Consider the following 24,992-nt stretch of genomic DNA (forward strand, 5'->3'; position numbering starts at 1 on the left):
AGTATGAATCTATACTTTTCATAATACTGTCATTAATTATTTTTTATGGTCGTTTTTCATCATGATTGTAAAAGTGTAGTTTGTATCCAATACAAATTTTTGGTAAGTGATAAAATTCGTGTGATAATATCAAACTTTTGGTGAGCTAAAATGTACCATATTATGCCTTTTGTAGCTTTTGGAAAATTGTAATGGTTTTAAACACAGTACATGAGTTTCTATAGTCAAAACAGCTTTAGGTGATCCCTGACAGCTCACAGCACTGTTGCCAGCATTCAACTGCGAAGTGGTAATGGCTGCAGGTGAAAACAGTTGCCATCTACAGATCTGTGACACTGAGGCAGCATCATAGAGAAGTTTGCAAAATCATATTACATTACTAGTTGATGTAGGCCCACAAAGCCACTGTGCCCAGCCCACTGCTACTGTCGGGGATCAACTTATGCTGACTCAGCTATTGGTTTGCATCCCGACATGATTCTATGATCTTTTTTGCATATTAAAACTACAAGAAAAGGCCATTAGAATCATGTTTGGGTGTAAATCTAGAGACTTATGTGAAGCACTGTTTAAAATAACTAGTATTACTCTTTTACAGTGTGTCTACATTATAGAAACTCTCACATTCTTTAAAGTACCGGTAAGTGTAATAGGTAATGATTGTGGATTGAAAAACAGCTATGATATTCACCATCACTCCACCAGGAAGGGGTGGGGGGACTTGCACATGGTCCAAATCAAACCATCTCTGTGCCAAAATGGTACTTTCCACTTGTCAGATGTTTTATGAATAAGATGCTTTTGTAGACAATCAGCTCCAATAACAATACAATACAGTACTGTGTTTCCAGTCTCCTAAAACCCTAAAACTGATTTATAAACTAATGAAAATATTTATTACAGGACCAGCTGAGGAGATATGTTGACATCAAACAGTCAGACCTCCCATCAGCAGTTGCGGCTAAAAAGACAAGAGAATTTAGGTGCCCTCCAAAAGAGCAGGTTAGTAGTGCCAAAATTTGCCACTGGTTTGTATGTTACATGGTACATGTAATAAGTAAATGTTTGCATAGCCATTTCAAAAATAGTCGTAAGTATTAGGCATTCCATGGAGGGTACTTAAGGTGGAAAGGGACATAAGTCTTTCAGGGAGGAGGGACTGGCAGAACCATAAATCTTAACTTAAATTTCCAGCTTGTCACCTTCAAAGTTTGTTTTCCTGCGTTCAGATCTCAGAGTAGTTAATGACAAGGATTTTAATATCAGCTTTATAGAAATTCTTTGTTTCTAATCATACCAGAGCTTTCAGTATTTGCTGCATTTTACGTGTGTAATGAAATCACATTTGAGTAAAGTAGAACTGAACATCTTGAGATTTAATATTTTATTATATTGATGACTTATTTGTTTTAATTATACTTCATAATAATTGTAGATGAATGCAATTCTTGGTTTTAAAAACCTTGAAGAGGAGGACAAGGAAAACTGCCCATGTGGAGAAGAACTAAGAGATCAACTGAATGCATTCCATGAAAAATTAATGTCACATGTTTCACTTAATGCACTGCGAGATGCAGAAGAAGCTGAGGTAATTTTTAAAATAATCTTTTATCTGGAATTAAAATAAAATTACTTCTCCATTCTTAAGAAAAGTTTGTTAGATGTAGTTTGCTCTTTCAAAACACAAATTGCAATCCAACCGACACCACAGATTTACCTTACAATTCCAAGTACATTTCTGGCCATTAAAATTGCAACACCAGGAAGGATAGCAAATAATAAAATGTTTTCAATGAAGTAGAAAAAATACACAATCAAATTTGCTGGTGACTTTGGAGTATTACAGGGTGCAAAACTTAGTACACAGAGCTGCAGCCTGTGGCAACAATGGCTTTGATCCAGTTGGGCATTAAGTCAGGTACATCAACTGCTTCAGCTCCATACCAGGATTCTTCCGTCAGAGAGGCTGGCGAGTGACAACGTGTCCCTTTCTTGGTAACCGGTAACTTCTTGTTTTCTGTGCGTCAGAGATCTGAAGAATGTATTGGCTGTGCAACAATCCAACACCTTCTGTATTGATGTAGGTCAGGACAGCAAGAGCAATGTGTGGTGTTGCATTATCTTGTTGAAAGATAACATCACACAGGTCTTGATGATAGGGTACAGCCACTAACCATAAAGTGTCAAAAATGTGATGTCTGCTACCCAAGTTGCCAGTTTGTGAATCATGGTTGACCATGTTTTGCATCCAGTTGCACCATATACCATCACATGATGTGCAAGGCCCTGTATGACAATGACAAATGCAATCTGGCAACATTTCTCCTTGTCAGAGCCTCCCCACATGGATACATCTGTTGTGATGCTGGATACTGAGCTAGCATGTGCCTCGAAAGATGATCTGGTGCCACTCCTGTATGTGCTGTTCACATTAGGTGCACTGCTCTTTGCTAACTCCTCTCTGTTGCATCTCGAGAAGCCTCAACAGTGGTCACGGTGCTGATAGTCCATTGTGCTCTGTGTGTGATTGCACTGTATGTGTAGGTGCTTATCTTGCCGCAACAAACCTATTTTTCTGACGCAAGGTGTGTGATATGGCTGTTTGATCCTGCACAGCCAAGCGAAAAGCGTATCTGTACTGCTGTGTCCAGGTTGTATGTATATGTTGAAATCCTGCACAGTGTCGAGTACGGTCCTCCTGAACCCATTGATCCGTATTCACGTGACAGGCACATGAGCAGCAATATCAAGAAATGATTAATTGTGACCTCATCAGGCCACTATCCTGCCCCTGTCAAATTGTGACTTGTGCAGGCAGATATTTCTTTTTATTATACAAGACATAAAATGAAATTCTCACAAACACCAAACATTCAAATGAAATTTCTGAATGAGAAAGCCACTGTACAACTTTTCCTTATATACTGAATGTAGATGGTGACACTTCTTTCTCTTTCTGCTCAAGAGCTAATCATTTGTGTATCAAAGAATCTAGTGCACTTCAGGACAATTTTACGTATATTTTATGCCATCTTTCTGGTGTTTCTGTTCCAATGGTCAGCAGTGTACAGTTATTCATGTGTTCTCAGTGACAACATTAACCCTTTCAGATCTGAATTTTTTTCTGGAGCAAGGAAAATTTTTGTTTATGTGTTATTGCTCTTAGGTGATTTTTTAATGATTTTAGATGCAAGATTTATACAAAAATGTGTACCTGTTTTCAAAACATACTTTGTACACTTGGCTTCATTTTATGGACTAAAATAACTAATTATGAAATAGTCTCTATTTAATAAATAGTAAAATGTTCATTCAATTATTAACACGCAAAAAATCAATAATGGTATTCAGTTACACAGTTGAATATAGCAAACCAACCACATCCCTCTATTCTGGTGGTCATGAGCTGCTACATGCTGCTACATTGACTTGCTGATATTTTCATAGCAGTGTCCAACAGTTGGCAGCACTTGTGCATGATGAAAAGGCAGAACATCCACAAATGTGTATCTTAAGTCTCCATTGGGAAAAAATACTTCAGTTGCAGCTAAGACACAGTAAAAGTTAATGTACACAATTGTAACCAGAAGCTCTGAAAGAGTTAAACAACTTTTGGAATAGCTATTGATGTGTTACATCTTTAGCCTTTTGTAACACAAGACATGATACTTAAACAGTGTTGCACATTCATGTAGCTTATCACACAAGGTATGTGGAAAAGATGAATAAAAACTTCTGATATAAGTGTTGAATGTGTATTTTACTAAAGAAGCTTGTTTTGCAGTTCTGCTGTTTTGCATGAAATGGTCAGAATTTTAGCATGTGAGGGAATTATGAAAGCAGTTGTCAATTTAGAAACTAAATATAATGATAAAAAAGCAGTATTATGAAAAAGGTAGATTGCTACTTACCATAAAGATGATACCTTGAGTTGCAGACAGTCATGATAAAAAGACTGTTACAAATAAGCTTCCAGACAAAGCCTTCTCAGAAAAGAGAAACACACACACAATCTATCATACCTCACACACACATGTCGTGGTGCATTTGAGGTGTGCTTGCTTGTGTGAATGTGTGTGCGTGTTTCCTTTGTCTGAAGAAGGCTTAGGGTGAAAGCTTATTTGTAACAGTCTTTCCATCATGCCTGTCTACAACTCAATGTGTCACCTTTACAGTGAATAGTGATCTATCCTTTTCATAATACTGTTGATATTCCCACCCGGACTTTTCATTGTTTAATTTAATAATAAAAAACCAGTAGCAATATTATGAAAAGAATAGTTGCTACTCACCATGTAGCAGAGATGATGAGTCCCAGATAGGCACAGCAAAAAGACTGTCAGAAAGAGAGGTTTTGGCTAACAAGGCCTTCATCAGGATAGATAACATACACACACACAAACACACATTCATGCAAATGCAAGTCACATGCATATATGCATATGGCCACAGTCTGGCCTCAGCAGCCAGAGATTGTGGTCATGTGTGTGTGAGTTGCATCTGCTTGATACATTGGCACATACATTGTTGGTCCATATGAGCCAGCTATTAACTTTTAACAGTAATATTTATTTCACTCAAACACTCACATGGTCATGTAATTGACTCATTGGGGCTATCTGCCAATAACATGGCAAATTTGGACAAGTTATCCGTTTTTTACAATGTAAGTATCAGGGGAATATATTACTCAGCACCATTGTTATTTTTCCTTGAATATCATATCTTCATTTTCAAATTCTTGTAACTTATGTGTCAGTTTGCACTAAAATTTCACCATTACAAATCAAACTTGCAACTTCCATTGCATTCAAACAGTTATACAATTTTACAATGAACTCCTTTTATTTCACACAATTTGTTTATTTTTAATTTCTAGGAAACAAACGAGAATACACACTACAAATCAATGAAGTGTAATTTATGATAACTAATTCCAGCAGAAATAGTGCTTCAGATACATAACACTTCAATTTTGCCCCTTAAAATTTAAGGGATTGCAGAAATCCAACAGAATGGCAGCATCATGGTTCCTATTTTTGATTTTTTGTGTTGTTAACTATGCAATGTTCATTAAGAGCATATTACAAATTTCATTAAATTTATACATCAGGAAAATGCAGTTGAAGTAGTGAAACCTGGTCCTATTAAGCGCCTGTACAATTTCATCAATGCGGTGAAAGAGATGGAGGAAGAACCTAAGGAAGCAGTAGAACCTGAAAAGAAAACACCTGAAGGTTAGTTGAAAATAAAGTTTTGTATTATTTACACAAAAACTTAAGTTTTTACTCCAGAGTGCAATATTTCATCATACACTACTGTTTGTGGGAATTGCAACACCAAAAAGGAAATGCATGAATTCAATTAATTTAATACTACAGGTTAGGTGCATGGCAAGTAAATAATGATTACTTTTTCAAATCTGCACATATTCTTTGAGCCCTACTATTCAGTATGTCATGTGTCCACCAAGTGTTGCAATTAGAGCTGCTATACACTGTGGCATTAAATCAATAACGTTCTGAAAACATTCCATACAGTTTGTATCTGAGCCCACAAATCCATGAAACTAGTTACTGGAGGACCACGACGCACCACATGCTGACCAACCATATCCCAGACATGTTCGATGGGCGACATGCCTGGCAAATGTGCAGGCCAGGGAAGCAATGGTACCCGTTGCTCTACCTCGCAATATGTGACCGGGCATTGTCCTGTTAAAATGTGGCCTGTGGAGATGCCTGAAGCAGGGGGAGAACCTTGAGCTCCACAACCTCCGTTAGGTACTGGTTGCTGTCAAAAGTGCCCACAATAGGTACGAGGCAAGATCGGTTGTTGTAACCAATGGCACCCCAAACCATCACCACCTGGTGTTTGTCCACTGTGCTGCTCCACAATGCAGCCCTCCAGGTTGCGCTCACCATGGTACTGCCTGACATTTATGCGGCCATCACTGTAAGACACGTTGAAGGGAGACTCACCTGAAAAGATTACATATTGCCACTCAGCACCCCAGCGTCGGTGTTCACATGCCCATTTCAGTCAGAGGAGCTTGTGGTTTCTGGACAGTGGAAGCCGACGTAATGGCATGCGTGCAACCAGTCCACTCTGCAGCAGACGGCGACGAACTGTCTATGCAGGCAAGTTCACCCCTTTTGCAGTGCTCCAGCGATGAGCCAACACTGTGGATGACGCTGTATAGTCCATAATGGCCATGCAGACAAGATTACGGTCATCCTGTGCTGTGGTCATGTTCCGTGGTCCAGTTCCTCTATCCACTGCTTCCACACACGCATTACTGTCGTGGAAGCATGCACTGCGCGAGCCGAAATGTCACAGTATGACAACCCCGTTTCCCGGAGACTGATCATTCTACCCTGTTTGAACTTTCTGCCCCGTTTGAACTTGCTCACATGCCGATATGGCTCCCTTTGATGTTGACAAGGCATACTGGCACTCATTGTATTGTTTCCACCTTGTGTGACAGCTCTGCATGGACTACACAGGTGCAACACCGACCCTATCGGACCAACACGAGAGGGCTCTGCTCGGCCCACATATACTGCATCTCACTGCAAAACGTATCATGTATTGCTTGCACACCTGTCACCACTTTCACCAAGTGTGGCACTGTTTGGATAATTCTTTCTCAGTGTTGCACTTTTCACAAACGGCAGTGTATTTCTAATAGTGGAGGACCATCTTTGAGTTGACCATTACAAGTCAGCACCCACTATGCATAGGGCTTTTTGCCTAATTACGTGTATTGTGTTTTACATTATTTATGGTCAGCTGCCAATGACTACACCATCTATTGACTAAACCTGTGTCGTCTTAGAGTTTTTAGTGTTTTATCTTAGTTCTTAGTGTTTTATCTACGAGGGTTGGAACTTTAATAGTGATAACTATTTATTTACAGCTCATATAAAATAGATACGTGTTTCAATGTTTTACTGACATTCAAAGTAGTCACCAGCATTGTGTATAACCCATTGCCAGCGATGTGGAAGTTGTAGGATACTCTTAGCAGTGCCAGTTGTGTTGACAGTTCGAGCAGCGCAGTCTGTTGCCTAACAAATTTGTAGCACCTCTGAAGCAAATGTCGTGAAGTGTTTCCTTCAGTTTAGAAATTGAGTTGAACTCATGAGGGCTTAAGTCAGGGGAGTGCAGTAGGTGGTATAGCACTTAGCAGCTCCATCAGTCAAACAAATCAGTAACATCTTGCACTGTACTTCCTTGACCATTGTCCTGCAAAATGATGGTCAGGTCCTGCAGAAAGTGTCATCACTTCTGTCTCTAACTGTTCATTTTTGGAACACAACCTATGACCAGCTTAGAGACAGGCCCTGTCTTCCACTTTTAAGCTCTAAGGTCTTTTAATCTCATGTGGTGCAGTCCCAAACAATCAGTCTTTTCTTCTCACCTGTCGTGTAAGTCTCACCTGACCTGGGGTTCGGGGCAGTCTTTTTCCATAACTCTCCCCATTTCCTAAACCTTGTTAGTCCTTTTTCTTCATCCCTCTTTCTTCCCCTTCAACCCTTCCCCCAAAAGAAGAAGCCACTGGCTCCGAAAGCTTGCACTTTTCCATAACTTTTACATATGTTTTCTCCTGACACTGCTTTGTGAGTAGACTTTTTACATATACAGTTATGTTATATTTTCAAAATGGTTATTTTCATTGATATATTCGCTTATAATCAGCCATATAGGCCTTATGAAAGAAGACAATAATGAAAAGACAAAAAATTGAAATAAATGACAAGCACCAGTTTGCTTTTGATCTACAATATTACTTTTATTGTGTTAAATAGTTTTTGGCTTACCTGGCCATCTTCAGACATTTACTGAGTATTGTCACCAGAGAATTTACAATGTTTGCAAACAACATTGGAAGAGAATTAACACATCTAGATTAAAGCAGAAACATACAGTAAGTAACATCTTAGACAGTGTGGTGGCAATGCAATGAAAAAAGTAAAAAAATTGAACAGTAAATAAATAACAATGAAGTAGACTGGAAAAACATTTAACACAGGATAGGAACAGCATGCCTACATAATCGTTTCTATTAATAAACAAAACTAATAAAATAAAATAAAATTAGTACTTGACAAGGCTACATCAGGAGGTATAAAACATGAAGAGTGATACACAAACCAATTAAAAGAAGAAACAATTATCAATGTAACTACAGAATACATAAGGAACTTATGCAATATCAATAAGATAAACAGAAATAAATAAATGCAGGAAAATTGAGGTGTTTGAGGGAACATACAGAAAATGCATTTACTGTATGCCTGCTCTTTTTCGTTGATTTAGTACCCATCTCATCTGAATATGTTGCTGCTTTCCAGTATTCTTCTTCTGGTGATGTCACTAGGACCCAGGGTAATTAAAGTCATTCATGTTGGTAGGGTGTTAGTTTGGATGTTGATTATGACACATACGTTGAAGAAAAAGCATTCTCAACATTTTGCTTTATTTATACAAACTGATGACTGCAACCTTGACCAACTAATTGTGAGGCATAAGAACAACTTTCTGCATGACAATTGATGAACCAATATGTTCATATTTATTTGTATGCAGCATCTTACAATTCTATGTACTTTACAAAACTAGCCACTTCCCAGGTCTCTTGTCGCTATCAGTTATGTACTGTTTAGTTCTGCGTCAAAACACTACCTTCCACTTTCTTCTAGTGATAAATAAATGGTGTTGTATCCTTGAAAGATCAAAAACTGCATTCTATCTGTTCTCCTGGGGCCTAAATCCGCTAGTATTGTGGAACAGAACTGTGGAATCTGGAAGTAAAGAAGGGGAGCCTGTGACAAAGAGAAGCTGCAAAGTCAGTGTGTATCTCACCCAGTTGGTTTAATTGGAATAGCATTGCTTTGTACAGGCAGGTGTCTAGATGCAGTCCTCATTTTTGACCAGTTACAAGTCATTATATATTAAGTATTTACATACCAGTGATAGTAGTCTTGTATACATATGCATACAGTATATTCCAGCAGGTGTTGACAGATGTGAAAATTACCGAACTATCAGTTTAATAAGTCACGGCTGCAAAATACTAACGCGAATTCTTTACAGACGAATGGAAAAACTAGTAGAAGCCGACCTTGGGGAAGATCAGTTTGGATTCCGTAGAAGTATTGGAACACATGAGGCAATACTGACCCTACGGCTTATCTTAGAAGCTAGATTAAGGAAAGGCAAACCTACGTTTCTAGCATTTGTAGACTTAGAGAAAGCTTTTGACAGTGTTGACTGGAATGCTCTCTTTCAAATTCTGAAGGTGGCAGGGGTAAAATATAGGGAGCAAAAGGCTATTTACAATTTGTATAGAAACCAAATGGCAGTTATAAGAGTTGAGGGGCATGAAAGGGAAGCAGTGGTTGGGAAGGGAGTGAGACAGGGTTGTAGCCTCTCCCCGATGTTATTCAATCTGTATATTGAGCAAGCAGTGAAGGAAACAAAAGAAAAATTCGTTGTAGGTATTAAAATCCATGGAGAAGAAATAAAAACTTTGAGGTTCGCCGATGACCTTGTAATTCTGTCAGAGACAGCAAAGGACTTGGAAGAGCAGTTGAACAGAATGGATGGTGTCTTGAAGGGAGGATATAAGATGAACATCAACAAAAGCAAAACGAGGATAATGGAATGTAGTCGAATTAAGTCGGGTGATGTTGAGGGTATTTGATTAGGAAATGAGGCACTTAAAGCAGTAAAGGAGTTTTGCTATTTGGGGAGCAAAATAACTGATGATGGTCGAAGTAGAGAGGATATAAAATGTAGACTGGCAATGGCAAGGAAAGCGTTTCTGAAGAAGAGAAATTTGTTAACATCGAGTATTGATTTAAGTGTTAGGAAGTCGTTTCTGAAAGTATTTGTATGGAGTGTAGCCATGTATGGAAGTGAAACATGGACGATAAATAGTTTAGACAAGAAGAGAATAGAAGCTTTCGAAATGTGGTGGTACAGAAGAATGCTGATGATTAGATGGGTAGATCACATAACTAATGAGGAGATGTTGAATAGGATTGGGGAGAAGAGAAGTTTGTGGTACAACTTGACTAGAAGAAGGGATCGGTTGGTAGGACATGTTCTGAGGCATCAAGGGATCACCAATTTAGTATTAGAGGGCAGCGTGGAGGGTAAAAATCGTAGAGGGAGACTAAGAGATGAATACACCAAGCAGATTCAGAAGGATGTAGGTTGCAGTAGGTACTGGGAGATGAAGAAGCTTGCACAGGATAGAGTAGCATGGAGAGCTGCATCAAACCAGTCTCAGGACTGAAGACCACAACAACAACAACAACATATTCCAGCTAAATCTTGAATCCACTTTGAAAGGTTTAAGCACACCAGACAAAAATTTAGTCACATTATCACCATCTCTGCCCCTGGTAACAGTGTCAGTTCGGCAAGAAAGAGAGTCACAAGTATAACATATACAGCTGAAGCTGCTCACTCCTGGTTAGCTGGCATAGAGTTATTAAACTGCAGAAATCTCTGTTGCCATGTTTCACTTGCTGTTCTGAATACACTGCCTGACAAAAATAAGTGAAACAGCCAGAAGGGGAGGGGGATAATGAAACTTCACAGGCTGAGAGAGTATGTGATGTCCTTTCAGCGATTACAAAATAGTGTCAAATTTACAAATAGCTTGGCTGTGTGAGACCATTCATCAGTACGATATTGCACCCCATCTGGCCTGGATGCTTGCATTGATTCAGTTGGGAGGGATATCATAAAGCCATTGTTAGTTACCGGCAGTGGGACAGAGTCTGCAGTCTGAGCTGGTCTCACGCATACTCTGTTTGGGACAGGTGTAGGGGTCTTGCTGGCCATAGGAGTTCCAACATCATGTAGACAGTTCATAAAGATACATTCCTTATTTGGACAAGCAATGTTGTGTCAAAAAATAGCACCAAGATAGTGCCACATGAAAGATAACACATGAGGACACAGGCTGTCCATGATGTATCATTGTGCTGTCAGAGTTCCCTCAAACACTACAAGCCATAACCTGAAGTCATACTAAGTGGCTTCCTACACTGTGAGGCTGGAAGTAACATTAACCTGCCTCTCAAAAATATTGGAAGAATGCAGTCTCTCTCCAGGTCACCATCATACTCACTGACAACAGTTGTCCAGGATGGTGCAGGAACCCCGATTCGTCACTGAACACAATGTGATGACATTCGGCAGCAGTCCATGCTCCCTGATCACAGCACCACTCAAAATGCATCTGTTTGTATTGTGGCAGCTTATGCATGGAACAGTATTTCCTGAGTCTGGTTAATTTCATTCTCCTACTGATGCTACGGTATGACAAAGAATGTAGCTGGGAGTCCATTACTTGTTCTCAGATGGCAGGCACAGATGTGAAGGGCTTAAGCTGTGGTTGTTGCACAGCAAGGCAATCCTCCCTTGTGGCGGTCAGACATGGTCAACTGGAACCACAACCACAAGTATGCCTGCCCCCATGTTGTTTTGCGGTCCAACATCCTCCCACTGTCACATTTGAAAGCCCCACAAATCTGGATATTGCATGATTAAATCAGCTGGCCAAATGGAAACCACAATATGGCTCCTTTCCAACTCTCTCAGGTGCTGATGACACTGTCTCACACAATTACTCAACATCTCTGTGTCTTCTGTAGTGATCACTCAACATCAGACACTTTTTATGCCCCTTGTGTACCCTACCATACCTGGACACAGCATTAGTGAATTCCGGTGGCTGTTCTACCTGTCACAGAGAATTGTAGCTCTAATTCTGCTGATGGTGTGTACATGTACAAAGTTACAGTGATGTCCAACCATGTCTTCTGGATACTTCACTTCTTTTGTCAAGAAATGCAGACCCACACAGTCAAAGTGCAATAGGGTGCCTGAGTGTTTGTCAAACTAGTAATTTGTGTTTGCAGCCCATTGTACATCTAAGAAGATGGCAGTTTACTTATCAGGAAGATGTAGAAGAAAGGGCAACACTCTCTCAGTGATAATATTGAAATAGAAATCTTCTTTCATGTTCACAATTACCTGAAGGAGTAGGCTCATGTCATGATAAGACAAGCACTTCCAAGACATTACAGATCCTCCTCCAGCCTGAACTAGATCCCCACCCACGATGCTGGTTAAATGCCTCATTCGACTGCAGGTGTATTCAGTACCTTGCACTATTTGAAAAGATGCAAAATTGTGATTCGTCAGGCAAGGTACTCAACTACAAATGTGCACTGCAAGCAGTCCTTTTACCATTTTCACTCAGAAACTGGTTGAGATGTACTTGCATTAACTGAGAGTAGCAACTGCTGCCGAGTTTGGCATCGATTGTCACTGACAGTGTGTGGCACTCATTTTTGGTCCTGTCAGTTAGGTTCTTTTTAGGACCACAGTTCTTATGCTGTGTTACAAGGATGTGAGTGGACATCATTCCTCATAGACATGTTGGACAGTCCGCACTGATACACCAGCCAATTGGACAACTTCATTCATGGTATGGGCATGGGCACATCTGGGTGCAATAGCTCCTTTCTGGTATTCTGTCATAGCTACTGTACTGATGCCATACTGTTGGCTGACACAACACAGCATTTCACTGCCATTAATTTTTCTGCCACTGAAGGCGCATATGGCTGTCTGCTGTCAGTTCCATGCCATCTAAAGCACTCAACATTGACCAGTGTGCTCTTTTAAGGGAGTGACTAACATTTTGGCTAGTGAACTTATTTGGCAAGCAACCATTAATAAACTAAGCATGTTTGCTTATCAGTTCTACTTATGTAACTTTCTGGCATAGTTACATACTGCCAGAAAAAAAGACTCCTCCTAGCACCACATTATCTTTACTTTTTATTTTATTTTACTGTTTCATGTGCTGAATTTGAAATCATTGTATTGTAGTTACTTGTGTATATTTTTTGTTATTATTTTTCCAGAGATATTCCGCAAGGTACTTATCAAAACAATTGTCAGATGGGCAGAGGAGTCTCAGATTGAAACACCAAAATTGGTCCGAGAAATGTTTGGGTAGGTTTCCATTATTTTTTTGGAATAGTAATAATGTAAATATCACAGAATGATACTGCTATGATGTTCTCACAACATTGTGAACTGTTACAGCTTATTGGTAAGACAGTATGACAGTATTGGAGAACTTATTCGGGCTCTACAAAAAACATATGTAATCAACAGCAAAACAAAGAATGATGTAGCTGCCATGTGGGTGGGACTGAGTCAGATTAGAGCATTGTTGCCTGTACAGATGTCACAAGAAGAGGAGGAATTAATGAGAGAGCGCTTATGGTACGTCATTACAGAATTATCAATTTATCCATACTTTTTGAATGTGTGTGCAGCTTGCTTTTGTCAATTCAATCAGGATCACTCTGAAATTGTTGCTGTTGTTTGGTACAGTGTATTGTATTTTGAATTTTATTTTTACAAGCCACAAGTACAACTTTGTCAGAACCGTGACTGTATATAATCGAAGTACCTATAAATAACAGGCTCTTTCTAGAACAGTCATTTCTCTTTTTCTTAGAAAAATTTACTGTATTTTTTGCAGAGCACTACCCTTCATAAGTGTCTCCTAGAGCTATTTCATTATATTATAGGTTTGATTTTAGGCTAGTGGTAGTTACCAGTCAAACAAGATTACACTTTATTTCTACTAGCTACATATGACTGCTAGGAAGCTGAGCAGATATTTTTACAGATGTACACTGTTTTCTCCATTTCTAAAGTCAAATTTGAATAATAGAGGGGATTTTTATGCCTGTCACCACATATTTTTAAATTTAATTAGATTTCAAATCGTAACTTTTATGTATATTTTATAAGTTTGTATATGTACTGGCAGAGACATTATTAATATGCTTTGTGGCCTAAATAATTGTCTACAAGAGTTCGGGAGGTATATCACGTATTACTCCATTGCATACTTTTGTAGTTATGTGCTGAAGCATTTGCATGTCTGTCTGAAGAAACTTAACAAGTGAATTAATGTATATCAAATACTGTTGAAAAAAAAAATTGATATCACACGGAATTTATTTACTTCAGCAGTTCATGCAAGTCAACTATTACAGCTTATCCACTGACCACTGATACATATGCGCCACTTGTCTCTCCTAAGAGCCGTCAGTTGTCTTTTGTGTAATTTTTCTGAAGATGTTTTTGATTTAAACAATCAAGACTTTAGGATGGAATAATGGCAGTATTATGAAAAGGATAGGTTGCTACTCGTCATATAGAGGAGATGTTTGGTTGCAGACAGCTACAACAAAACAACTGCTGTACATTTAAGCTTTTGACCAAAAGGCCTTCTTCTAACATAGAAAACACACACACATACACACATTCACACAAGCACATCTCATACGCATATGACCTCTGTCACTGATCACAGGGGTGGACTGTGCATGACTGCACCTGGTAGGAAAAGCAATCAGAAGGTGATGGGGATAAGCAGAAAGCTGGAGTGGTGAGGGGGAAAGATAGGAGAGTAGGGGCTGGGAAAGGTGTAGTCCTGCTTGTAGGAGAATGGAAGGACTCAGTGGGTCAGGGTAGAGTTACTAGGTTCAGTCGGAAGGTTTGAGGGGAAGGGAAGTGGGGAAGGAGAGGAGTAAACGAGGGTAAAAAGACCAGTGAGTGAATTGGTGGAATAGAAGGCTGTGTAGTGGTAGAGTGAGAGCAGGAAAGTGAATAGGTGGCTGAAGGATAGGCAGTAGCAATGGTTGAGGTCAGGAGGGTTATGGGAACGTAGAATGTATTGCAATGAGGGGTCTTACTTGTGCAACTAAGAAAAGCTGGTGTTGGTAGAAAGGATCCAGATGGTACAGACTGTGAAGCAGTCATTGAAGTGAAGCTTGTTCTGTTGGGAAACATGTTTAGCAACTGCGTGCAGGTGTGGCCCCAGTTCATCAGTGGCCATTCATGTGGATAGACAGCTTGTTGGTTGTCATCCCCATGTAGAAAGCAGTACAGTGATTGCAGCTTCATTTGTAGACCACATGACTAAGCTGCATCTACTGTGCCGCTTTCTACATAGACAATAAGCTCTCTGACCACATGAATGTCTACCAACTAACCGTGGTCAACAGGCAGCTGAGTAACTGAATATGCTGCCCAACACAACAAGCTTCAGTTCAACGACTGCTTCACAGCCTGCACCACTTGGAACCAGCACGCTATCGTAAGCAGCACTACACCTACCCCCACCCTTATTATGCCATCCTTCCAGCGTCATCCTTAGCTCTACAACACGCAGATTATTTCTCGCATCAGATGCAGCTGTTGTGCGCAGTCCAGCCTCAGCAGCCAGAGAAAGCGGTCATGTGTGTGTGAGCTGTGCTTGCGTGAATGTGTTTGTGTTTTCTGCTGTAGAAGAAGGCCTTTTGGCTGAAAGCTTAAATGTATAGCAGTCTTTTTGTTGTGCATGTCTGTGATTGAGTGTCTCCTCTGTATGGTGAGTAGTAATCTATCCTTTTCATAATAGTGTGTTTATGATTTAGTTTTTGTGGTATGTGGATGGAGACAACCTAAACAAAAAGTGCTACATTCCATGCAATGTCATATGTGACTGTGTAAAATGTAATGTTAGTCATCATGACAAATAAACCAGCCATAAATTTATTTTAAGTTCCTTTATTCAAAAGGTACCATTACCGGTTTCGAATCATTACAATTCATCATCAGATGGCTTTCATGCTTTCATTAGAACACGTCGTGTGATTTTTTATTGATTAGTTGTTGTGAAATGTTGGTTTGGAGTGTTTGTTTTCCTAGTTTTTGTCCAACAGATGATGTTCATAATTTAGACACTATATCTATCAAAACATGTGGTGCATGTTAGAAATCTATTCTGTGATAAATCTAAAATGCTCAGTGATACAAATTTATGTGTGCAATGAAAATAATGTGGTGGAAATGCATTCAGTGACAAATCTAAACTGGTCAATTATACAAATTTATGTGTGCAATGATCAGAATGCTGCAGAAACTATGAACGTCATCTGTTGGATGAAAACTATAAAAACAAATACTCCAAACCAACATTTCACGGCAACTAATCAATTAAAAAAAAAGTACTACATGTTCTAATGAAAGCATGAAAGCCATCTGATGATGAATTGTAATGATTCGAAACCGGAAACAGTACCTTTTGAATAAAGGAACTTAAAATAAATTTGTGGCTGGTTGCTGTCTCAACACCATCAACAAATAACAGCCACGGTCTCCAGCCATGTCATCATATGACAAAATTGCATGAAATGAAGTATTGTTTAAAGGGTAACTTCATTTGTCAAATTGTTAGAGTGGCCTCAAATTAGTGTGACATGACATTCACTTCAACAATATTTATTGATGATGAGAGTGAAACATGAAGAATAATCATTGCTTCGAGCAGCAACTGAGTAAGGCTGTCTTATAACTATGCTGTGAAAATAGCCACTTCATACACTAACCCTAAGACTGCCACAGAAAATACTGATTATTCATCATATTTCACAGTAATCAATACATATACTTGAAGTAAACATCACAACAGACTAATTTGGTGCTGCTGTATCAATCGGATACATAAAGTTACACATTGAACGATCTTTTGTTCGTAGTGAGAACCAAAATGACATTTTCTGTTAGCTCAGTGCCTTGCATAAAACATCCCATGAACTACCATTTTTTGTACTGACTTTATGTATGTATAACAAAAATAAGCTGAGTATACTGATAACTTTATCAGAGCCTGTACAGGCAGACAATATTGCACCCATTTTAGACCAGTTACGAATTTCTCAGTTCATTTCTTCCCATGGCTACTTATTGCCACAGTGGGGTAGTCATAACTTCATATGCTTTGCCCTGTGCTTATGCCCTATATACTGCTGTCTTTTGCAGACATTTCTTATACAATAAAAGCTATAACCATCTCGGCGTTGTATCCGACAGATTCAGGTCTTGTTGTCTTTCATCAGTTCTGTTTATTGTTCCCATCCTGAAATTTTCATTATCAGACAGTTAAAAATATCCTCAGAAACAGTGCAAAGAGGCACACGATGGTTCTTAACAGAGAGAAATAAACTTACATTTTATATTCTGTTGGTAGGAGGTAACAACACTTTTCTACATAAGTTATATTGGCGGAAAAACCATTGTAACTGAACTAGTTCTGCAATGTTCACAGAAGAGCTTCTGTGAAGTTTGGAAAGTAGGAGATGACATATTGGCAGAATTGAGGCTGTGAGGACGTGTCGTGAGTCGTGCTTGTGTAGCTCAGTCAGTAGTGTACTTGCCTGCAAAAGGCAAAAGTCCAGAGTTTGAGTCTTGGTCTGGCACACAGTTTTAATCTGCCAGGAAGTTTCATATCAGTGCACCCTCCACTGCAGAGAGAAAATCTCATTCTGAAAACCATTGTACTCAGTCGAATTTATGTTGTGTAGTTGTAATAAATTACAGAAAGGAAATATAGTCGAGAAAACTGATAAATTAATGAGGCATAATTACTGGCTGGTACTTCCTTCAGTAGACAAAATGTGTAGTGCTACCAATAGACACATGTAAAAGTAAGGGACACACTTGCTAACTTTCAGAAATATTAGTGCCTTCAGCGGGTAGAAGAAAGGGACAGGCTGAGGAAGGCTAAAAATCAGTGGTGGTCACTCAAACCCTAGGACGAGGGGGACCTACCTGTAGTGAAGATGAAGTTGAAGAGGAAGGCATCAAAGAGATCAGAAATGGCACATTGGTAAACACACTGCAAGCTTCAGTCCAGAGATGATGACAATAGAGTTAGAAGCAAAACTAGATTATTGGGAAGAGAGATGAATAGTACATTCAAGCATGGCTTATGGGACTTGAGTGCTTGACAAATTGCCTATTTGCTTCTGTCTTGAGTTCTTCGGCCGACGTTCGTCTGATGATTTTACTGATGTTTCGCGAGCACGAGTGGCTGGCATTGTCAAAGCTTCACTCTCTATTGCTGGTGGTGAACTGGAGCCGAACTCGTGGCGTACCAACGTCCGACGGCTTCTCTTCGGTCATTTCTGGTGCGGTTATCCTCTTGCTCCTTGCGACGGTCATTTGCTGTAGTATGGGCAGCTGGGATCTGTTTACCTTAAGGCTTTCCTCTTTCTTGTTGAAGCTGTTCACATGTTTGTGTATTTCTACAGCTTCTCTAAACAAACGAGTGTGATAGTGCTTCTCTACAGCCAGAACTTCCGTGTCGGTGAATTTTATCACATGGTCGGTCTCACTCTGCGCGTGCTCTGCCACGGCCGATTTCTCCACCTGCTCCAACCTGCAATGTCACTTATGTTCTTTAATCCTGGTGTTGATTGATCGTCCAGTCATTCTGACATAAACTTTTCTGCATGTGCATGATAAGCGGTATATTTCTGACATTGCAAGTGGGTCCCTTTTATCCTTTGCTGATCTAAGACATTCTTTGATCTTCCTTGTTGGTTTGAAAATTGTCTTTACGCCGTGTTTGTGCAATATACAGCCAGTTCTGTCCATTACTCTGGGAATGTATGGCAGAAAGGCCGTACCCGACATTTCTTTTCCTGATTTCTTACTTCGTCAAGTGTTTGGCTCTGTTACACTTCTATTATAATTTGTGGAGTACCCATTTCTCCTCAGAACACTTTCCAATTGTTGCATTTTGTGTTTGAGGTGCTGTGGCTCACATACTCGTCCTGATTGCGTTACGAGTGTATGAATCATGCCTCTTTACTGGCTCGGGTGGTGGTTTGATAGTTTGTGCACGTATTGATCCACGTGTGTCGGTTTCCGGTACATGCTATTTCCCAGGTTTCGCTGTCCCTTGTAATCAGCACATCTAGAAATGGTAGTTTATTGTCTTTTTCTACTTCCATGGCAAATTATATGTTGGTGTGGAGGCTGGTCATGTGTCTTAGGAAGTCACCAAGCTGTTCTTCGCCGTGGCTCCACACTACAAAAGTATCATTAACGCACCTGTACCACACCTTAGGTTTACAAGTCGCTGAGTCCAGTGCCTGTGCTTCGAAATGCTCCATGAAGAAGTTGGCCACCACTGGACTAAGGGGACTACCCATGGCAACGCCTTCTAGCTGTTCGTAGAAATTGCCATTCCAAGTGAAATAGCTCGTGGTGAGATATGCATGGAAGAGCTTTGTGATGTCTTGCATGAAAATGGAACCGATGTGCTCCAGAGCGTCACCGAGTGGCACATTTGTAAACAAAGAAACAATATCGAAGCTGACCAGGGCGTCATTTGGTGCAAGTTTTAGTTTCTTCAGCTTCTCAATTAAATGTCCTGAGTCCTTTATGTATGTGTTGGTCTTTCCCACATGTGGCTGGATCAGAGAGGCCAAGTGTTTTGCCAGTTTATAAATTGGTGAGCCAGGAGCGCTAACAATCGGTCTTTGTGGAAAGTTGTTCTTATGGATCTTAGGTAATCCATACAGCCGAGGTGGTAGGGCTTCTGTGTTGTGCAGGTTTCGCTGTATGTCTGCTGGCAGAGAAGACGCCTTGATTAACCAATTCGTATTCTGTGTGATATGCTACATCAGATCTGTGCTTAGTTTTCGGTATGTCGTCGGATCTAATAGGTCTCAGATCTTTTGCTCATAATCTTTGTTGTTCATTATGACGGCCACATTCCCCTTATCGGCAGGCAGTACCAATATACTCTTGTCGGCATTAAGATTCTTAATAGCTTGTACCTCTTCTTTCTTCAGGTTGCAAGCTGGTGGTTTAGCTTGGCGCAGTTTCCCGGCTGTTTCAGTGCGTATTTCCTCTGCCCTTTCACAAGGAAGGGTCTGAATGGTCGCTTCGGTGTTAGCAATGATGCCCTCCATAGGTATAGTTCTTGGGATGATAGTGAAATTCCGTCCTTTTTGAAGAATCGACATTTCCTCTTCGGTCATTTGTCATTCAGTGAGGTTGAGCTGTGCGTGACATGTCGGGAATCACCTTGTCAGTCTGCTTCCGGCATCTTTCAAACTTTTTCTTCTGTCGCTCAGCGCAGTGTTCGAGATCATTCTGCATGCTCCTGTGAGTGATGCTGTCGATCTTGTCCCAGTCGTCTTGATGCATTCTGCTACTTAGTTGATAGAATATATCCAACAGTTCCTGATCCATTCTTGCCAAGTCTCTCCGTGTTGTATGAATTCGCTCATGAAGAAAAGCTCATTCCATTCTGTCGTAGATACGATGTGCTTTGGCGGTGGTGAATAGTTGCTTACATTTCAAGAACTTCTGTGTACTATCTTCATCTCTTCACCGCAAAAGGAAGGCAAGAGAGGACATCAATTGCGCTTTCTTCTTCTGTCATTGGTCAAGGCGTCGGTACAATCTGCAAATCTCCTCGCCATGTTAAGGTTTTCGTGGCCAAACACTCGACGAAGTAAGAAATCAGGAAAAGAAATGTCGGGTACAGCCTTTTTACCATAAATTCCCAGAGTGACGGATGGAATTGGCCATATATTGTACAAACATGGTGTAAAGACTATTTTCAAACTGACAAGGAAGATCAAAGAATGTCTTAGATCAGCAAAGGACAAAAGGGACCCACTTCCAATGTTGGGAATATACCGCTTACCATGCACATGCGGAAAAGTTTATGTTGGAATGACTGGATGATCAATCAACACCAGGATTAAAGAACACAAGCGACGTTGCAGGTTGGGGCAGGTGGAGAAATCAGCCATGGCAGAGTATACGCAGAGTGAGACCGACCATGTAATAAAATTCACCGACACGGAAGTTCTGGCTGTAGAGAAGCACTATCACACTCTCTTGTTTAGAGAAGCTGTAGAAATACACAAGCACAGGAACAGCTTCAACAAGAAAGAGGAACGCCTTAAGGTGAACGGATCCTGGCTTCCCGTGCTGCAGCGAACGACTGTCGCAGGTAGCAAGAGGAGAACCGCACCGGAAATAACCGCGGATAAGCCCTCGGACGTTGGTGCGCCAGGTACATATAGTCTGCGGCCACGAGCTCAGCTCCAGTTCACCACTGGCAATGGAGGGTGAAGTTTTGACAACACCAGCCAATTGTGCTCGCGAAACGTCTGTAAAATCATCAGACGAATGTCGACCGAAGAACCCGAGACAGAAGCAAGTAGGCAGTTTGTCAACAAGAGGCCACAAAAGCCTTAACAACTTGAGTGCTTGCTACATTGCGCTGGCTATTTGAATTCCCCAGCCTCATTCTAGTTTCCTTAAACTCTGGAGATGGGAACTTGCCCTCCAACATATGCTCATATCTCGACACCCTCCTGGACTTCAGCTACATTAACACATCTACCCTTTCTGTTTTTCCAATTAATCTGTTTTCTTTATTTTTGAAAACATTATTAGAGGTATCAGTGATCCAATTATAATCTATGAAAATAATTATGACAGTGTAGATCACAAGGCACATTTATTCAAAGTTGACTGGTTTGATCATTACATGATCATCTTCAGACCTAGCCATTTTGATGCACAATGGCTCTGCATGGAGTAGGTACACTGAATGATGGTCATTCAGTGGTTTCTGCTTCATATACAGTCATTGTCCATCAAAATGGCTTGGTCTGAAGATGATCATGTAATGATCAAAACTACTCACCTTTGAATAAATTTGCCTTGTGAACTACACTGTTATAATTATTTTCAAAATTTGTTTTCTGCCCTAATTCTAAACTGAAGTATTCATCTCTCTTCACTCTAATCTATATTTACTACTCACTCTGTCCTTACTGTCTCTGTACCAAAGCTCACCCCCCCCCCCCTTCCATCTCTGACTGTTCTTCACTGCATGTGGGCTCTGAGTGACATGGCCTCCCTATTTAACCTTCCCCAGCTGTAAAAGTTCTGTGTCTGCTACACTCGTACTCTTCACTTAACAGGCATTAGTCAGCGAGTCACACATTCTAGAACATTCAGTACACACCTTTCTTTGGCATAGAGACCATTGTCGAGTGGCATTAACATTATTCAAGGACATATTGAGTGAGCATGGTAGGTCAGTGTGTGGAGCTAGAAGTGTTGGTAAGATCATAGAAATAGGGGTTGGTTGCAGTAGAAGTTAAAGACAGTGTTGAGAGGAAGAACTGTATTAAGAAGTCTAGTAGCTATTAATTAATATTTACATATATCAAAGTTAAGTGGAAGGAATGTGTGTTAGCTTTTCTATTGTGAGTAGAACTGAAGTTATTAGCTATAAAGTAAGTGAGTTAATGGTCAGTTGGAGATTGTATTAAAAGTTTAAACTGGTGTCGATGAAGGAATCGATATTACTTAAATAGTGACTTCTCTGGAATGACTAAGAACACCCATTGTTGTGAGCTAGTAAACTAGGTTTACATGCTGTTAGTCCATGATAAGGTGGCAATTTGTGCGGTGGATGTTGGGAACAATAAATGTGTGCTATGACCTTGCATTAGGACTGCCAAGGGGAGAGCAGCAATGAGGGGAAGGCAGTGTCAGCCAGCCACTTGCCACAGTCCTTGCGCTGTTACGCATAGCAATGTACAGAGTAGTGCTTCACATCTAAGTCCAGCTCAACATTGGCAGCACTCAGAGATAAATCAATATCTTTCAACTAGAGCAGATTTTCTCCACTTCTAGCAGCACCAGTAAAAATCATCAAGTGGACAAACAATACATTGTGTTGCCTTTTATAAAGGATACTGATTGTGTGTAATTACCAAGCTGATGGTGTATCCGTCTCTCCTCCCTGATGAAGGAACTATTAATTCAAAAAGCTAGTTAATGTGTTTCTTTTACTTTTGTGTGTACCTATTGGCGGTACTACACATTTTACCTGTTGACAATAAATACTGGCCACCAATTCTGTCAAATAATATATAAATTGTATAATGCCAGGTAGGCACCTTTTGAAAGCGGCGAACTGCCCTGTATTGAGTTATTTGATAAATAAAAAATAAATAAAAAAACTGAGTGAAAAAATAACTGTATTTTCATTAATTGTTTTAGATAATTTGTACAATATGGGATAGAAATAAGTTCCATATTTAATAAATGACTAACTTTAACTTTTCAGGAAACTTGTGAACAACCACACGTTTTTCCAGCATCCAGATTTGATTAGAATCTTGCGTGTTCATGAAAATGTGATGGCTGTTATGATGAACACATTGGGCCGTAGGGCCCAAGCACAGTCAGACACTCAGACACAGGCTCAAGCAACTGGCCAAGAGGGCGAGGTTGCTACAAAAGAGAAGGTTAACAATCCATATTTATTTAAGAATTTTTTTCTTACCAAAGCCTGCAAGACAGTGAATAGACATACCACATTCCCATTATTCATCTCCCCATCCCTACCCCAATCCTTCCTTCAAGTGTCACTCATATAAATTGCATAAAATTATTGCTTCATTATTTGATGCAATGTCTATGGTGAACAAAATCTTCTCTTTGCATATATGTGTAGTAGCATCACAATAGAGTTGCATGATTATGTGTTGCTTTTGATTGGAGAAAATTTTTTGTGTTTGAACAGAATTTATATCATTGATATGACTGAAACTTCAACAACAGAGTTTCTTGGAACATGCCTATTTCATCATTCAACACTTAGGTGTAGTGTAGCACCCATTGAGGAAGGTCTAATTTTTATGCTGACCCACAAATCAGTTGCATAATTTACAAATAGTGTAATGGTAGCTGGTGGTGATAACATGTTATAAATAATAAAGTTTGGTAAGGGAAGTTCTTGATGGAATATGCTGTAAATAATTTTGAGGAGTGTAGGTAACAACTCACAAAATAGTTGCAGTGCTGAGTTGTCAACAGGCACGTTAACAAGACACCTTGTTAGCTTTTAAACAAATCCTTTTTCATAGTTACAGCGCACACACACACACACACATACACGTGTGTGTGTGTGTGTGTGTGTATGTAACTATTCTGTGCTGACCCTGCTGGGGGCCCAGTGCTGCACAATTGTAGCCAGACAGGACAATGTAACCCTACAGGTTTTGTGTGTGTGTGTGTGTGTGTGTGTGTGTGTGTGTGTGTGCACGTGTGCACATATATTAGTAGTAGCAGCAGTTTTATTCAATAGTGAATCATTTTTACAAAAATATTGGACATGTTATGCTATTACAGTTTAATAACAAAGGAGTGGGGGGGGGGGGGGGTAGTATAATACTTATAAACATGCATGTATACATCTATTGGCATAGTTTGACAAAGATGGGACTGGTAATTCGCCGTGGCCTTGTAATAGGAAACATCCGAACTTGGCTGAAGTAATTGAGGGAAATCATGGAAAACTTAAATCAGATTGGAGACGGAAACCTCCATTATCCAGAATATAAGACCAGTCTGTTTAAAATAGTGCAACCTCCTTTGCTTTACCCTTTGTGTATAGTATCGTTTTGTAGTGATATTATTTAACAATGTAAAAAGCCAATCCTATTCTATTCATTCATTTGTCAGTAGCAATCACCGCACACACTATATGTAAACTATTTCATAGTATAACACTATACACACTATGAACTGTTATCAGAACCATGGCAAAAGTGTTTAGTTTCCATTGTATGTATGTCACCTTCCCATTTACTTGCTGAAAATCTGTGTCAGCATCACTCTGTAATGAGTGATAATAGCTCAGAGCAAGCTGATAACTTAGAAATATTCAGCAAAAAAAAAAAAAAAAAATGTTAACAAATTAACTTGCAATGTGAATGTAAAATGACTTGATCAAAATCATTACAATTTATCATCATGTAAAAAATATCCATGGAACACAAAATTAATTAACTAACTAACTTGCACAGCTTTGGAGTAAGGTGTTTGTGTGTGTGCTGTACCTCTATAGAAGGATTCGTCTGAAAGTTAGCAAAGCTCTGTGTCTTGTTTATGCGGCATTGATGACTTAGCCCTTCAACTGTTCGGTAAGTTGTTACTTTTTCTCCTTAAATTAAATTATGAAGTTTTAAAGATGAAGCTAAATTACGTTTTAAAGATGA

General features: G+C 39.7%; 1 protein-coding gene across 1 annotated transcript in view; it reads left to right on the forward strand.

Moving 5' to 3' along the window:
- The window catches only part of LOC126236010 (ryanodine receptor), a 702,826-nt gene that overhangs the window by 433,111 nt on the left and 244,723 nt on the right, over nt 1-24,992 (forward strand). Inside the window, exons 43-48 of the mRNA XM_049945018.1 lie at nt 904-1,002; nt 1,436-1,588; nt 5,114-5,237; nt 12,957-13,047; nt 13,141-13,323; nt 23,057-23,237. Coding sequence (XP_049800975.1) covers nt 904-1,002; nt 1,436-1,588; nt 5,114-5,237; nt 12,957-13,047; nt 13,141-13,323; nt 23,057-23,237 — 831 coding nt within the window. The remainder of the gene's footprint in view (nt 1-903; nt 1,003-1,435; nt 1,589-5,113; nt 5,238-12,956; nt 13,048-13,140; nt 13,324-23,056; nt 23,238-24,992) is intronic.

Source organism: Schistocerca nitens, chromosome 2, assembly GCF_023898315.1.
Source record: "Schistocerca nitens isolate TAMUIC-IGC-003100 chromosome 2, iqSchNite1.1, whole genome shotgun sequence".
Classification (NCBI taxonomy): Eukaryota; Metazoa; Arthropoda; class Insecta; order Orthoptera; family Acrididae; genus Schistocerca; species Schistocerca nitens.